Here is a 15,808-nt window from a genome sequence, read left to right on the forward strand (position 1 = left end):
TACATGCATTCAGTGCAGATCCATTATTTCAACATCGTCATGCTTGTTGGAATGGGGCCAAACACGTGGCGCGTAGTCTTGTGCTCAAGACGGTTGCCCTTCTATAACAAATCCCATAGACTTTGTGCACGATTTTTCTCGTCAGCATTTGAGTCATAAAGCACACTCATTATGACATTGAAACTTAACATAGTCAAAGAACATATAGCAAAGGTCGTTGGCGAAGATGGACGCAATGATGATGTCATCATGTGATTTATTATGAAATTTTGAATATTTATTTAAGCCCATTGACTTTGTACACAGTTTTTCCACTTTGTGCCCTTCTTTTTCAAGGGACCTTTTTGGCCACTTTTCAATGGGGCATCTTCATCAAAGTAACACCAAGCAAAGACGGAATGCTAAGATTGTGCCAGAACAATGATGGCATGATGACGTCATCAGGTGTCATGTGACAAGCAATTAAACTTTGATATTTTGTTATCTTTAAAAATCTTTATAAAATCAATAATGAGATCTGTCGTCTTGTTGTTTGCGGCAAGTGATAGAGTAAATTAAGGTCTTTATTTTTTAACGTGTACGTAAAATCACATGACCCTTGCTTCTGGTCGAAACCGGAAGTGACTTATTAATGGCTTATTATTTAAAATTGGTAATAGTTATGAACTTGCTTTCAACGGTGTTAGTCTCTGGCCAGACAATATTCTTCAAAACTTGTACCGGTGACGTCATGAAATTCTCGACCGCCCTCTAGCGGCAGGTTTAAGAATGTCCAAAATGCATTTTGAATAGATGTCTGTAGCGAAGTGTTTTGTAATCACCTGAAAAGTAGTATATATAATGACCTTCATGCAAACAACACATGTGTGAAGTTTGAAGTTGATGACGTCATCAGACCGGAAGTTACAACAAAAAGACCTTCTATTCTTCAAAAATAAATCAATCCTGAGAGATATAATCGTGAATTGCTCATTGAATGATAGCTTAAACATTGGCGTCAATTGTGCCAGGTTCGTGGCTTGTCTAATTGTTCACACACGTGACCCGCCGCCGACAAAAATACCCTTATAGTAGTCCGTCGCTCAAAAATTCAATGAAAGCATAGCGCGTCGCCGCCCTGCCACGGCACAGGGCGCGCGCGCCCGCTGAACGTAGCCTGGCTTTTCGTTTGCTTTTCGCGGGCGTACATGTACATGTCCAGTTATTAGTACGTAGACTCTGAGAAAGTCTGAGGAGAAGTGCTGTTGTCACGCGTGTACGACTAAAATAGATCGCTGCGCGCGTCTTCGTCTTGAAAAAAAGGCAAGACAGAAAAGTGCGCATGCGCAGTTAATGTGTCATAACCGGGGTTAAGCTTGTACACTGCATGCACACTGTGATTCGGAAAGTAGAATGTGTGCACTTACGCTGTTCGTGGTGCGGCATGGAAAGGCATCCTCGTACGAACTCTGAGCTGAGATTTGGCGAATATAAATGTTTGTTTCTGTTTATAAATTTACCTTCGGATAGTAAATATTATTTTGGGTTTTTTTTCACGCAAATGGTATTGGGAGTTCATGCTGAAAACAGCTTACCATTTAAAATGGCTCCAGTTATGATCGGACACATGAATACATGCAAATCAAAGAACATGCATCCTCTCCGAATAACATAAGTATTCACTGCCCATATTCACTTTTTCTACGTTTAAAAAAAATAAACACATACTGACATTGATCACTACCTAAAAGAAACATTTTTAAACAAAATGATTAATTTTATCAGACAGTTTAAATTTCGTTATCCTTTGTACATGTTTTTACATAAAAAAATATTCATAACTTAACTGGAAAGTGTTTCATAAAATAGTTGTCTACCCGACCACTCTGCGTTTGTAACAACAAACGCGAAGCTCTAGTTCTTTCTTTCTTTCTTTTTATTTCTGCATAGCACGTTTCCGCGGGTTTTCTCCTAAACGGTATATGATATGAACTTGTAACTTTTAACATATATTGACCCTCATTCCGAGTGGTGCATGTTACACTGAGGTCATTATGACGTCATCGGGTGTCAAATTACAAGCGATTTTCGTTGAAAAAATGACGATCTCCTTTCATCTATAACTCTTCAACAAACTGATCAATTATGCTCCAACCTTGTAAGCAGATAGACCATAAATTGATAAACATTTTTTGTCCTGTACGTGAACTTGCTTGACCTTTACTTTAGCTGTTTTTATTAGATACACTTAATTTCCATATTTCCATGCGTTATTTTTACTTAATGATAAACAAGTGTCCTCCCTTCCCTTTTTTGACTGATGACGCCATCAAACCGGAAATAACTTGTACGTGTACCCAACTGTTTACTGAAATTTATCATACCTTAAAAGACGCATTCTTTTTGTACAAAATAATTGGTACTGGAAATGTTGAAGTTCTTGGTCCATTTTTTTCTGACATAAACATATTCATAACTTGACTGCACAATGTCTAATGAAATGGTTGTCTACCCGACCACTCTGCGTTTGTAACAACAAACGCGAACCTCTAGTTTGTTTTTGCTTTTTTGTTTTTTTGCTTGGCCTAACATACATCATTTTTACTTCAGTTAGTTATTCCCCCTTTGTCTTGGTAATATTGTTTAATGAACTGTTTTCATCCAACTTGTAAACAAATGATTTTGTTAAGCAAGCGTGTTTGTGTAAATAGGCTGTCCAACTTGTTTGTTTAGCAAAATGGACTATAAACAAGCTCATGTATCATGGACTTGTATTTTGTTTAATTTTGTATTGTTTTGACATTTTGTGTTATATTATTTTAAAGGTGAGAAGATAACTGAAGTTCAGTGTGAAAGTCCAACATTCACAGTAGCATGGCATCCCAAGAGGCATCTGCTGGCATTTGCGTGCGATGATAAAGATAAGTACAACAGAGACAGAGATGCTGGAACCATCAAATTGTTTGGACTTGCCAATGATTCGTCCTAGTGCTCCTTCCATGCTGAAACTTTTTTACTTGGATAATATGCCAGTGAGATGTCATTTGGATAATTGTATTTTTGTCCAAATAACTGAGTTTTGGGCTAAAACGCCTTGAATATTGGGTACGTTTATGCTAAAAAGAAAACCCAGGGCAAAGCACTCAGAATGTAAAATGATGCAAAGAAGTGTAAGGCTAAAAAAGGCTCCGGTTTCTGGTCTGCGCGCCTGTGCGCCATAGCCATGCGCGTCGGTAAAATTAAAAAAAGTTTTTTTACAATGTAAGATGTCTTAAAACTGCCAAACTCACTGGTGTGACTGAAATCCAGCTGCTGCAGTTTTAATGCATTTTTAGATGGGGTTACGATCGAGTATAAGTTTTATGTGGCCTCTCTGGGCTCCCATATATTTTGCATTAGATTCAGTCAGGCGTCATTTGCAGACAGTGTTGTACGTTTGTAATTGTGCTTCCGGAAGCAAGACTGAGGAAGCGAAGGTCGTGTATTTTGAACCTGTAAACGCTTTTTAATAAGAGCTATATATATTAGGGAGCAGACTAATGACAAGCCTGGCAGCACATGCACGGTGTCAATGTCGGTCTGAAGTTACTGTTTTCTCTGATTTTTGTCTTGACTATCTAAATTATCCGAAGAATCGTCGTGTTGGTCGAGATCGTAAGTGGGTGCAGAATTCTCAAGCCTTATGGTCTTACTGAGGTCACCTCAAACTTCACCCTGAAGGATATTTTTGAGAGTTTTAAGGGGATCGAAGCGTCATCTGCAACATCATTGAAGAAAAAGAATAGGAAAAAAAAACAAGCTGCGTCACGCCACACCTCTTTTGGGGCAAGCTCGATACCAAAAACCAAAGACTTTTTTTGTGGCCTAATGCAAGTTATGGAATCGCCAAATGCATATTCCATGCCTTGTGATATACATATAGTTGTAGGTGCAAAGTGCAGTGTAAAGTCAAACAGCAACAACATAGAAAGTATACACATATGTTTTGGCATTGTCTTCTATCAATCATTGTAACTAGTACTCTTTTCTTGCTCAATAGTTGATTGTTATAGAATATGAACCCAAATATTCCATATGTGCATGTACACTTCAGAGACTCTTTCCCAGGTAAAAAGTTAATTATTATTCCCATGCGAAATACATTTGCAAATGCTGTGATATGATTTAAATGCTCTTGATTGTTCAATTCTTCCAGTTACATGCTACTGGCAAACTCTCTGGTCGAGTGGTTAGATGTCTGCAGTTAGTCCAGGGATTGACCACGGAAGCCCCAATTTGGGTCTGAATAGAATGTTTTTGCATGTTCTTGTCATTCTGACCATCTATCAATATTCTGACAGGTGCCTACCATGGCACACTTGTGCATTATTTAAAAAAACAACCCAATTAATATGCAAATTAGCATAAAATAGACCCTCAAAACAGTTCTACACCTCGTTGGATTTGATTGGACAAATTCCTTCAGAGAAAATAGATATATGGTATAACTTTTTCTGATAAATAGCAAGTGCTAATTTGCATAATACAGTGGAACACTGCTATAACGAATACCACGGGATCCACAGAAATTGTTTGTGATAGCAATCATTCGGTATAGCTAGTTTGAGCCGCCGGTATTGTTTAAATACTGTTTGTTTAAGTAGCTCCCTCTTTTTCCCTGCTTGAAGTAGGTTTATTTAATTCCCCTTTTTCACAGTTTTGATGAAAATTCCATCTTATGAAAAGTTTCATTACGGTAACCGCTGCTACATCAGAATCGAACCAGCCAACCGATCCAACTTTCACTGGGGAGGTTACACACTGAGTATACAGTGTTTATATGAAGGGCAAAACCTAATATTAAATGTACATAACCCTGACGCAAATTCCATCTTTGGTGGTTTCACATTCGGGTTTTAATTTAATAATTAAAAGGGGCCATATCGTAAGTCCGATACCTCGTAAGTCGGAAATTTCAGAATTATGAGGCATCAGATGTATGAGGCATCGGACTTATGTATATGAGCTATGAGGCGTCATAGCTCTGAGGCCTCCTAAGTCTGACACCTTGTAAATCCGACATCGGACAAATGAGGCATCGGACCTGCAAGGCGTCAGAGCTATGAGGCATTGGACCTATTGGACGTCGGACCTATGGGGTGTCAGACCTATGAGGCGTCAGACTTATGGACCTTTATTTGGTTGGGGGATGAGATTTTGTCGGACTTAAGAGGCATCAGACTTATGAGCGGACCCCAATTAAAACTGGCTAAATAATGTTTGATACATGTATAACTGGTAGAGTTTTTAATCTGTTGACTTTTTTGATCAATGAGGTTTGGTACCTTTTGTATACAAAAAACTGGGAGCCAAGGGTGATGTTTGATATACTAAATGTTCGGTAAAGCAGCGTATGCATAAAATACATACAGCATCAGTGTAGAAATGGCTTCCATAAATAAGTTAACCTTAAGAATATGGGTTTAAACACCTCGTTTGATACGATTAGACACATTCTTGCAGAGATAAGTTGGACGAAATCCTATAGAAAATTATATTTTACATTATGGTGGTAGCTAATTTGCATATTAATTGTTTAAAAAAAAACTGCCCATGGGCACCAATCGGAATGTTGATCTACACGGTCTAAATGACAAGAAAACACAAAAACAGTTTGAGCAGACCCTAATGCATGGTCCTCCTCCAAATAGGGGTTTGACACCCGGACTAAATACCAGCAGGTGGTTGTGGGGTCAAATCCTATCGAAGTTGTTTGCGATTTTTTTCTAACAATCATTCAGGACAACACAGAGTATTCAGTGTTTATAACAAAGACGTCGGTGAACTTGTCCATTTTCAACACAGTGTGTCAAATATTCATACAGTCCACACTGTTCTGTTGCTGTTGGCTATGGAAAGCCCTGCTGGATAGAAGGGACATATTTCTGTACACATACATTGTCTTTTTCAAAATGACATCATGCCAGAAGGAATAATTTCACATGCAGTTGAGTGTCATTACTATCTTGAAACCAAGTAAGCCTTTTAACAATAATGTGGTCAGAGACTCGACACTCTACATTTAAGAAGAGTGCATAACAAATGGATAGTTCAAGTTGCAGCTCAGTAGATACTACACCGGGTACATTAAAAAAAAAAAACAATGTAATGTATGCACAATTTTTGAGGTCTAGTAACTGGTTGCTAACACATGTTGAACCACAGACACCAATGGGCAAACTTTCTTAAACCACCTTCGATGATTGTTTACTTCTGAATGATACCATTCAAGGCAGAATTTTCAGTGTATTTTGTACCAGTCCTATCTTCACTTGGAACAAAGATTTTCTCATGAAATCAGAAGATATATTTCTGGGTATTTTTGAATGTTTCTATGTGCCTTAAATGCCAGTGTTTATTAAATTAAATGAAATCAGTCAAATATTCTACATCATCATGTGTTCCTTTGAGGTGGCCATATTAAGTTTTATCGATCAAAATATTCTTTTATCCCACACATAAAATCCAATATTATTATCAGGCTGACTTGATCAGCAAGAAATAAATTTCAGGACACTTTTCTTTATTTCTCAAATTCCCTTGAATATTCTTTGTGTATTTACAACCAAAGTAAATGTCGCGATTCTCGAAGCTGCCATTGTGGTTGTGGACAACAGAGAGCGTATACCCTGCTGCGTGCTCTTTCCAGGTGTGATGCTGCTGAGTGCTACACTCTGTTGACTGGTTGACAACTGTGATTTTCTGTGCTCTTGATTGTGTGGGAACCAGGGAAATTTATTGAAATGATCGGATGAGGACAATATCAAAAATAATATTGTCCTCATCCGGATACTTTTAGTAACATAATATTGCTGTCATTTGGGTACTTGTTACATAAGCATACGATATGCCAATTTATTTTTACCACTGGAATCCTGATATAAATAATTTTCCCTACATGTATATCATAGCAGATATTGCTCTTTGCACATGGCGCCATTTTAACATGTACAATGTAGTAGGATTACCACTAAAAAAAATGATATAATGGATGGCGAAATAAAGGAGAATGGAGAGGAGACTTCTGGCTTCCGACAGAGTTTATGAATGAGTGGATTATTCCGGAGTGTGCATGCGCATACGTACACGCTACCATAAAATAGTTACCATTACTATACCTCATACATATTCATGACTGAGAGCCAAACTTTCACTGGTCAATTCACCATCACGTGCCAGATGTTATTCTTGCCGTTTACCAAACGCGCACAAGGATTTACGCACAGGCTAAATACGCATGCGCAGTAGACTGTCACTACGCATGCGCTTTAAAACCAATCAAGGAACTGTCGCACGGGTGTAGTACGCACACGCGAACATCGTCGAAAAGAGAGATGCTTGGTGGCACGGTTCGCGTAAATTCATGAAATTATATAATTGCCGGACTGAACAAAATTTATGGGACATTAAAGACGTCTCCTGTTCAAGAGAAAGTTGTACACAAACAACTGTATTTACAACTGTAGTTGCTGTATTGCAAATGAATCGAACTAGTGAACTTAACGCAACAATATTGTTTTGGTGAGCTATACAAGTTTCTCCGAAAATTTTGTTTTAGGTGCATGATTAGACATAAAAAAATTGGCAACTGAATATGCATGAGGTATAGTAAAACAAATACAACATGGTTTATTTCGGGTGGACAGTCGATATTAGCTCCCCTCGGTATTGGAAGTTGACAAACTAGTTCCCTCGGCTTCGCCTCGGGAACTATTTTGTCAACTTCCAACACCTCGGGGAGCGAATATCGACTGTCCACCCTCAAACCATGTTATATTTGTATATTACTTCATCTCCCCTTTTTAGAGATGTAATTTACATTATTATGTGATATAAGTATGAAAGCTATGCATAATATTATCCCTCATAACTATAAATGTCCCGTGCTAGACATGACATGCACATTGTCTGAGTAAGCAGCCCTTCTTTTGAAGTAACACTTGGAACAATTTTGACACTCACTGTTTTTTTACACCCTGTTCAACCTTTTTTCCCCCTATACAATACTATAAGAAACCCTAAACACTTTATTGCTACATGTGCATGTGTCGCGCATGGCCTCATGTTTGACGATGACCTGTCTGCCTTTGAATATGACACCGCAGATTTTTTTTTGGGGGGGGTTTCATCTTTTTTTTTTGTCCCACGATTTGACTGTGGCAGTATGTACATGTACCTGTATGTTGCCTGTTTTTGAGTGGTATAAAAGGGTTGTAAATAGCGCCACCAATGTCAAAATAGTCCGTCCCTGTCCCTGTCCCCCCCCCCCAAAAAAAAAAAATTGCCAAAAATTTTGGGCAACATTTGTTTGAAAAAATTCAAACTTTAAGAAGTTTGAATTTTTTATATGAAAAAAATGAGTCATTGCAGGCGCGGTGGACCACTTTCTATCGGCTTGTTGCAAATCCAATTAACGCCTTGTGGTCCGTGTACACGATGAAGTTGTTTTGGAACAGGTAGGTGTAGAACCAGGTAATCCCAAATACGAGCGTGAGGATTTCTCACTCAATATTCAAGTAGTTTGCCTGCGCACTAGTTTGAGTGATGTTGGCTCAGCTGCACTGTCATGTTTGTTACCATGATGCTCAGTTCTGGCTTGGAATATTCGATCATCATCAGCAGTCTCCAAATCCAGCTATGAGCCATCCACGTCAACCGATCAGTCGAGATGAGCCACAGGGCAGGGGCTGACAGAGCATGGTCAGCCTCAAGCTGTCGCACCCATTATTTTTTTGCTCGCGACCCGAGCTGTCCCGACTTTTTAGCCTCTAATCTTGCGCATCTTTTGATAAAATGCGGACCACAGGCAGTGAAAAATTTTCGGCGCTATGCGCCATGAAAACTGAATTTCCCAATATACACACATGTAGTGTACACATAGCAGAATTACCTTTCGAGCATATGAATAATTAATTAGCAATAATTCCAAAACCCTGTGACCTATAGTCATGAATTTCTTGGATACATTCGTGTTAAGTTGTTCTATGCATGTACCGAGTTTCATAATTTTTCGTCACTCGATGGCTGAGATCATGGAGGGGGGGGGGAGGCAGAATCCATGTGAGATGGTCAAAATAGCCTGGCCCTTTTAGGGTAAAAGTCAGATTTTTCCATGTTTTCTTCTGCAAAACTTCTTCAAAGATAAAAATCAATGTTTTAACTATATTGCTCTGACCTCCGTCATCTTAACCCCGTCTTATTGAGCTGGTAATCCCAAAACAAAATCAAGGGAAAAGGGGAGAAAGGAACAAGCTGGTAAGCTCAATAGGTGTTTAACATAAGTTGACATAGCCTGTGTTACATGTGAATTTCAACTTCAGGAGTAAAAAATCAGCCAAAAACTTGTAGTATCGCATTTGAAAACAGCATGGTACAAACATTTTACAAAAACAAACAACTGTAAATGGACATATTAAGAATTAATTACATCAACATCTTGTTTTATTTGCTTCAACACTTACAGATTGACAATGGTGAAGTATTTCAGTACATACACAATTTCATAACAATTTCTAAATATTAAATTGCAACCATTATGTAGAACAACTTGTGACATTGGTCATGCAAATGACACACATCACTAACTTCTTCTTTTTTTCTTCTGTTTTGGATATAGAATTGTTTTTCGCAATGGAAAGACCAAAAGTTCAATCAACATTAACAGTACCACTATCTGACCACCATAGGCAGCAGAAGGAAAGTGGTAGGGTGCTTACTGCACACCCACATGTTTTGAAAATACGTACATGTAGAGCTCAGCTGCCCATCCAGAACAATTAAAACATACAAAAATGCTGAATTTAACAAACGATGTTGGGAGGAACACTTAAACATCAGAACATTACAACTTACTTCATGTGTGGTATTAATTTTGTAAATCTGGCCTTTGCAATATTAGATATTCTAGTGAATCTTGTGAATTAGTCAATCTCAGAATAATTTGTACACTTTTCCTATTTAAATTCTCTGCTCATTGTGTACATGATGTAAACATAAGTCTAAGAATTTCAAAGTACCACTTGTGATGAAATACTATAGTCTCTGTTTGTTTGGGTTTTTTTTTTCAATAAAAAAGAAAACATTTCTTGATCTAAAGAAAAGAATCTCAACTTAAAGCCGTATCGATATTGTGGGTAATTCATTCACCATTGATGAAATCACAATATCCTGGTAAACAATTGTAGTTTGAAAAGGGGTATGATGCTTTGATGACTTTTTGACACAACTGCAGACCACTGTTTAATACTGAGGTTATTCTCTTGTGTATGAAACAAGTTCAGGTGTATGGATTTTTCTTATGTGAGCAAATAGTTGTTTTCATGTGTACATAACATTACTTTTTGATACATTTATCTTCTGTTGATGCCATTTATCCATAGATACATCAATTTGTTTTTACCCCGAACAATTAAGAACATGTTTCAATCAATCAGAACAGATCTTTTTAACAACAAAGTTACATATATGTTGCAATACCTTTCACAGCAAATTTTCAATGGTGACTGCTTTTTGGGAAACTGTTTCATAGGAGGGGTGTGCCACAGAAGTTTGTAGTCCTTGTTCATTAAGCCCAACACAGTGGGTTTTTTTTTTTGGGGGGGGGGGGGGAGTTTCATGAATGTGCCAAAATCCAGTACTGTTGCTGTACTAACCAACTAATGACACATTCTAAAAATATAACCATAACTGGTGATTTCCCCTCCCATAACAGTGGCTTAACTGCGCAATTCTGAATTCATCCACTTGATTGCTTATAGTGTTGGGTTTTGGAGGATTTTATTAAGGTCATGGTACCTAATGTCAGTTGTGCTACTATGAGCCACACATCCCCTTTATCGTTCAGCATATGAGGTAATAATTTGAGAATTATCGTGATCATCAATTATCAATTTGAGAATTATCAGATGGCTAATTCAGTAACTAAAATTGTTATATCGTGTGCTTGGACACTGTAATTTCATTGGTCTAGGACGGCCACGTGTTTGGACAATAACAATGCACGTCACACACTAAGGGTGATATCGCACTGCGTTTATCACGCGCATTGCATACGCAAGTGGAACCTGACAGTGTGCTAGCTTCAAGCAATGAGAACTGCAATGTCAAATGCCTGGTCTCATGTCTGGCAGGACATCAAAATCTGCAGTTATCAAAGGTATTTATTTCTCAGACAGTAAGTTACAGCCATTTATCTTTTTGAGTTATTGGCACGATATATCAAAACAATTGTTGACTGCTGTGATATAGAATGTGCCGTTTTAATCCTCTTGGGGCACACAGTACCCTTTGCTTCACCTCAGGTGCCATGCGCCCCTCAGGTGTAAAAAGGTCATATCCCACATGACATCACAGCAGTCAACAATTGTTAAATGTATTCAATTTTACACCGGGAGAAAAAAAGTCCACACTCATTGGAGGGGTCATAATTGGCTTTTTCACAAAATTTGTGAAAAAGCCTTTCTTTTTGTTATAATTTTGTTTTCTTTTTTTCTCTCTCTTTTTGTATGTGGGTAGACTGGGATTTTCACAAAATTTGTGAAAAAGCCTTTCTTTTTGTTATAATTTTGTTTTCTTTTTTTCTCTCTCTTTTTGTATGTGGGTAGACTGGGATGTGCTATAGCACATTTGTGAAAAACATAAGGTGTCATCATGATGACGTCATCGTGCGATTTTATATGAATTTTTGAATTTTTCGATCGTTAAGCCATATCTCACGAACCCAACATGCAAAATTCAAAATTCTTTTTGTACTTGGTTTGTTTGGTAATAGGTACTTGCACAAAATTTTGAAAAATGTGTGACATCATCATGACGTCATCAAAAATGTGATTTTTCAAAACACGTATAATGAAAGATCCATTTATGATTTTTTCAATATTTATAATTTTATTCTGCTTCCAAAATTGCACACTTTCTTTCATCGGATTGACTTTAAATTTGGTTCACACCAAGACCACAATGACAAAATGTGCATAGAGAAAGGTTCTCAAGATGACGTCATCGCAGGGCATGTGACGTCATGTGATAAAATTATATTTTTGGAATTATTCTAAGCATTTTGAACAACCTTTAACTGTATCAAAAGCACTCTAAAAAGTGACTACAAAAGGACCAACATGACATAAACATGAGTAAAATGAGAAAATGCCCTATGTTCTGTTTTCAAACAGACATACATGTAGACCTCTAGTTTGAACCTGATTGTCCTATGATACCGGTATGTTAGCTATATTTTGATACTCCGTTTGCTACCAAAGACTGTAAATCATCAAACACTGACAATGGTTCATGAAAAATGGTACAGCGTGAAAAGTTGCAAATCTAAAGAGTACACGAGTGGAAATTGCTGTGTGACAATGTCACACTGCCTGAAATGAATGGCAGGGAATACGCATCGCAGTGCTTGCATGCATGCAAGCACGCGAATTGAATTACCCGCACTTTGTTCGAGCACTGTGCAGTCAATAGGGCCCAATTACGGGCATGTGTGGTTATGCTTAGCGTAATCTTATTAAATTTGCAACTATTCAAACTGCATCATTTTTCATATCTGTTGTCAATCTTTGAAGATTTACAGTACTTGGTAGCAAACAGGGTATCAAAATGAAGCTTACAAAATTCCCCAATAAATGATGTCATCATCAGACGATCACAAAAATTATGACCCCTCCGATGGGTGTGGACTTTCTTTGTTGGCGATGTTTAATAATATATTGTGAAATAAAGCCCCATTACAGGATATTTCATGACACATTTGAAGAAGCTTAATATGCAGTATTTTCGTATTAAAGAAAAATAGTGTCAGCACCAACAAGAAAATGGAGTGTTGTTTGCACTTACAGAACGTCAGTCATCATCTAAAATAGTTCTCCCCGTTTGATGTAGATATCTCCATATGCAATTGTTTGCCAAATCACAATCAAGTTTGAAGCAGCAAACTCTGTAATCAAAGAAATAAAACTCAACTAATTAATAAGTTGCAATAAGACATTAAAAAACAGCACTGTAATCACAACAGGCGCGGATCCAGAAGGGAAGGGGTCCAAACACTCCCCCCCCCCCCCAGCCGTCCGCTCTTACACCAACAAAAAAATAACACTTATAGTAATTAGAGCACTTGCGCTTCACAAATTTCAGCGGTGGTCAGTAATGTCACCAGATAATTAGTATTGTGACCAGTACGTGAACATTGACCTTAGTGTGGAAATAGTGTGTATCTGGTAGTTCAGAGATTTTGTCACAATGCATGCATTTTGACAAAATCCTTTATACTTGGCAAACTGTGCTGCTTCTCATGATTCAAGTTAGTTTCTTTTACAAGTTACACTGTCCTGTGTAGTTTATTATGCTATCTCCAACAGCTTTCACAGTTGTTGGCATATTTGCTCTGTCTTTACACTCAATCAGCCCCCCCCCCCCCCCCCGGCAATTAAAACACATTGCAAAAGTTGGGATCCTGAGCAGTATCCTAGCACTAATTATTCATAGATAGGACCAATCACAGCCAAGAGATTGGACCAATTGCAGCCAAGAGTTTTGACCAATTACAGCCAGGAGTTTTGACCAATCAGACGAAAGATTGAAGCACTAATAATAAGCAACAGTGGAACAATGCATGCACATGTACTGTGTGGGTCATTCTGTCACAGCTTTTTGAGCAAGCTGGATCAATTTGCCCACCACCACCCCAGCTCCTGCCTTCTCTTGCAGGTTTTATTTTAAAGTGGCATTTTAGCAGAATTCGAAGACAGCCATCTCCTAATACATACATAATTGAACTGTACCATTATTGTTATGGTTATTGTCACAAGTTAATATTGTTACGGATATTGATGTGTGTTATAACACACTGTGATGTGAACTTTGTGAAGCCCGGTTCATACTTGGCACGAAAGCGAAAGCGTACGTGAATTTCTGACGTCACGGCAAGTATTCGCGCTGCAAATTCGTTAAAGTTGAACATATTTCAAATCAGGCGAATTTCGCAGCGAATGTTGCATGACGTCAAATTCGCTTCGCATTCGCTTTCGCATGAAGTATGAACTAATTTGAAATAATTTGGTTCTCGCATGATTATGGGCCTGGGTGCCCATGCATTAGTGATTGGCCTGGGTGCCAAATGGTAATTGATGTATATTTGACCTGGGTGTCCATCGATTGTGTGGTTGATATGTTTGGGCCTGGTAGCCCTTTAGACCTGGGTGTCCATCGATTGTGTGGTTGATATGTTTGGGCCTGGTAGCCCATTGGACCTGCGTGTCCATCGATTGTGTGGTTGATATGTTTGGGCCTGGTAGCTCATTGGACCTGCGTGTCCATTGATTGTGTGGTTGATATGTTTGGGCCTGGTAGCCCATTGGACCTGGGTGTCCATTGATTGTGTTTTTGATATGTTTGAGCCTGGTAGCCCTTTAGACCTGGGTGTCCATCGATTGTGTGGTTGATATGTTTGGGCCTGGTAGCCCATTGGACCTGGGTGTCCATCGATTGTGTGGTTGATATGTTTGGGCCTGGTAGCCATTGGACCTGGGTGTCCATTGATTGTGTGGTTGATATGTTTGGGCCTGGTAGCCATTGGACCTGGGTGTCCATTGATTGTGTGGTTGATATGTTTGGGCCTGGTAGCCCATTGGACCTGCGTGTCCATTGATTGTGTGGTTGATATGTTTGAGCCTGGTAGCTAGCCCATGGGACCTGGGTGTCCATTGATTGTGTGGTTGATATGTTTGGGCCTGGTAGCCCATTGGACCTGGGTATCCATTGATTGTGTGGTTGATATGTTTGGGCCTGGTAGCCCATTTGACCTGCGTGTCCATTGATTGTGTGGTTGATATGTTTGGGCCTGGTAGCCCATTGGACCTGGGTGTCCATTGATTGTGTGGTTGATATGTTTGGGCCTGGTAGCCATTGGACCTGGGTGTCCATTGATTGTGTGGTTGATATGTTTGGGCCTGGTAGCCATTGGACCTGGGTGTCCATTGATTGTGTGGTTGATATGTTTGGGCCTGGTAGCCATTGGACCTGGGTGTCCATTGATTGTGTGGTTGATATGTTTGGGCCTGGTAGCCATTGGACCTGGGTGTCCATTGATTGTGTGGTTGATATGTTTGGGCCTGGTAGCTAGCCCATTGGACCTGGGTGTCCATTGATTGTGTGGTTGATATGTTTGGGCCTGGTAGCTAGCCCATTGGACCTGGGTGTCCATTGATTGTGTGGTTGATATGTTTGGGCCTGGTAGCCCATTGGACCTGGGTGTCCATTGATTGTGTGGTTGATATGTTTGGGCCTGGTAGCCCATTGGACCTGGGTGTCCATCGATTGTGTGGTTGATATGTTTGGGCCTGGTAGCCCATTGGACTTGGATGTCCCTTGATTGTGTGGTTGATATGTTTGGGCCTGGTAGCCCATTGGACCTGGGTGTCCATCGATTGTGTGGTTGATATGTTTGGGCCTGGTAGCCCATTGGACTTGGATGTCCATTGATTGTGTGGTTGATATGTTTGGGCCTGGTAGCCCATTGGACCTGCGTGTCCATTGATTGTGTGGTTGATATGTTTGAGCCTGGTAGCTAGCCCATTGGACCTGGGTGTCCATTGATTGTGTGGTTGATATGTTTGGGCCTGGTAGCCCTTTAGACCTGGGTGTCCATCGATTGTGTGGTTGATATGTTTGGGCCTGGTAGCCCATTGGACCTGCGTGTCCATCGATTGTGTGGTTGATATGTTTGGGCCTGGTAGCTCATTGGACCTGCGTGTCCATTGATTGTGTGGTTGATATGTTTGGGCCTGGT

At 39.3% G+C, this 15,808-nt stretch overlaps 2 protein-coding genes across 2 annotated transcripts in view; one reads left to right on the forward strand and one right to left on the reverse strand.

The window, feature by feature from the left end:
* Positions 1-7,053, forward strand: part of LOC119734673 (THO complex subunit 3-like) — a gene marked incomplete at its 5' end in the record, with an annotated part of 62,266 nt that extends 55,213 nt beyond the window's left edge. The window contains one exon of the mRNA XM_038208200.1: positions 2,805-7,053. Coding sequence (XP_038064128.1) covers positions 2,805-2,968 — 164 coding nt within the window. The remainder of the gene's footprint in view (positions 1-2,804) is intronic.
* Positions 7,054-12,020: 4,967 nt separating this feature from the next.
* Positions 12,021-15,808, reverse strand: part of LOC119734690 — a 62,073-nt gene continuing 58,285 nt past the window's right edge. The window contains exon 8 of the mRNA XM_038208223.1: positions 12,021-12,958. Coding sequence (XP_038064151.1) covers positions 12,876-12,958 — 83 coding nt within the window. The 3' untranslated portion in view covers positions 12,021-12,875. The remainder of the gene's footprint in view (positions 12,959-15,808) is intronic.

Source organism: Patiria miniata, unplaced genomic scaffold (genome assembly GCF_015706575.1).
Source record: "Patiria miniata isolate m_02_andy unplaced genomic scaffold, ASM1570657v1 HiC_scaffold_10, whole genome shotgun sequence".
In the NCBI taxonomy this organism is placed as follows: domain Eukaryota; kingdom Metazoa; phylum Echinodermata; class Asteroidea; order Valvatida; family Asterinidae; genus Patiria; species Patiria miniata.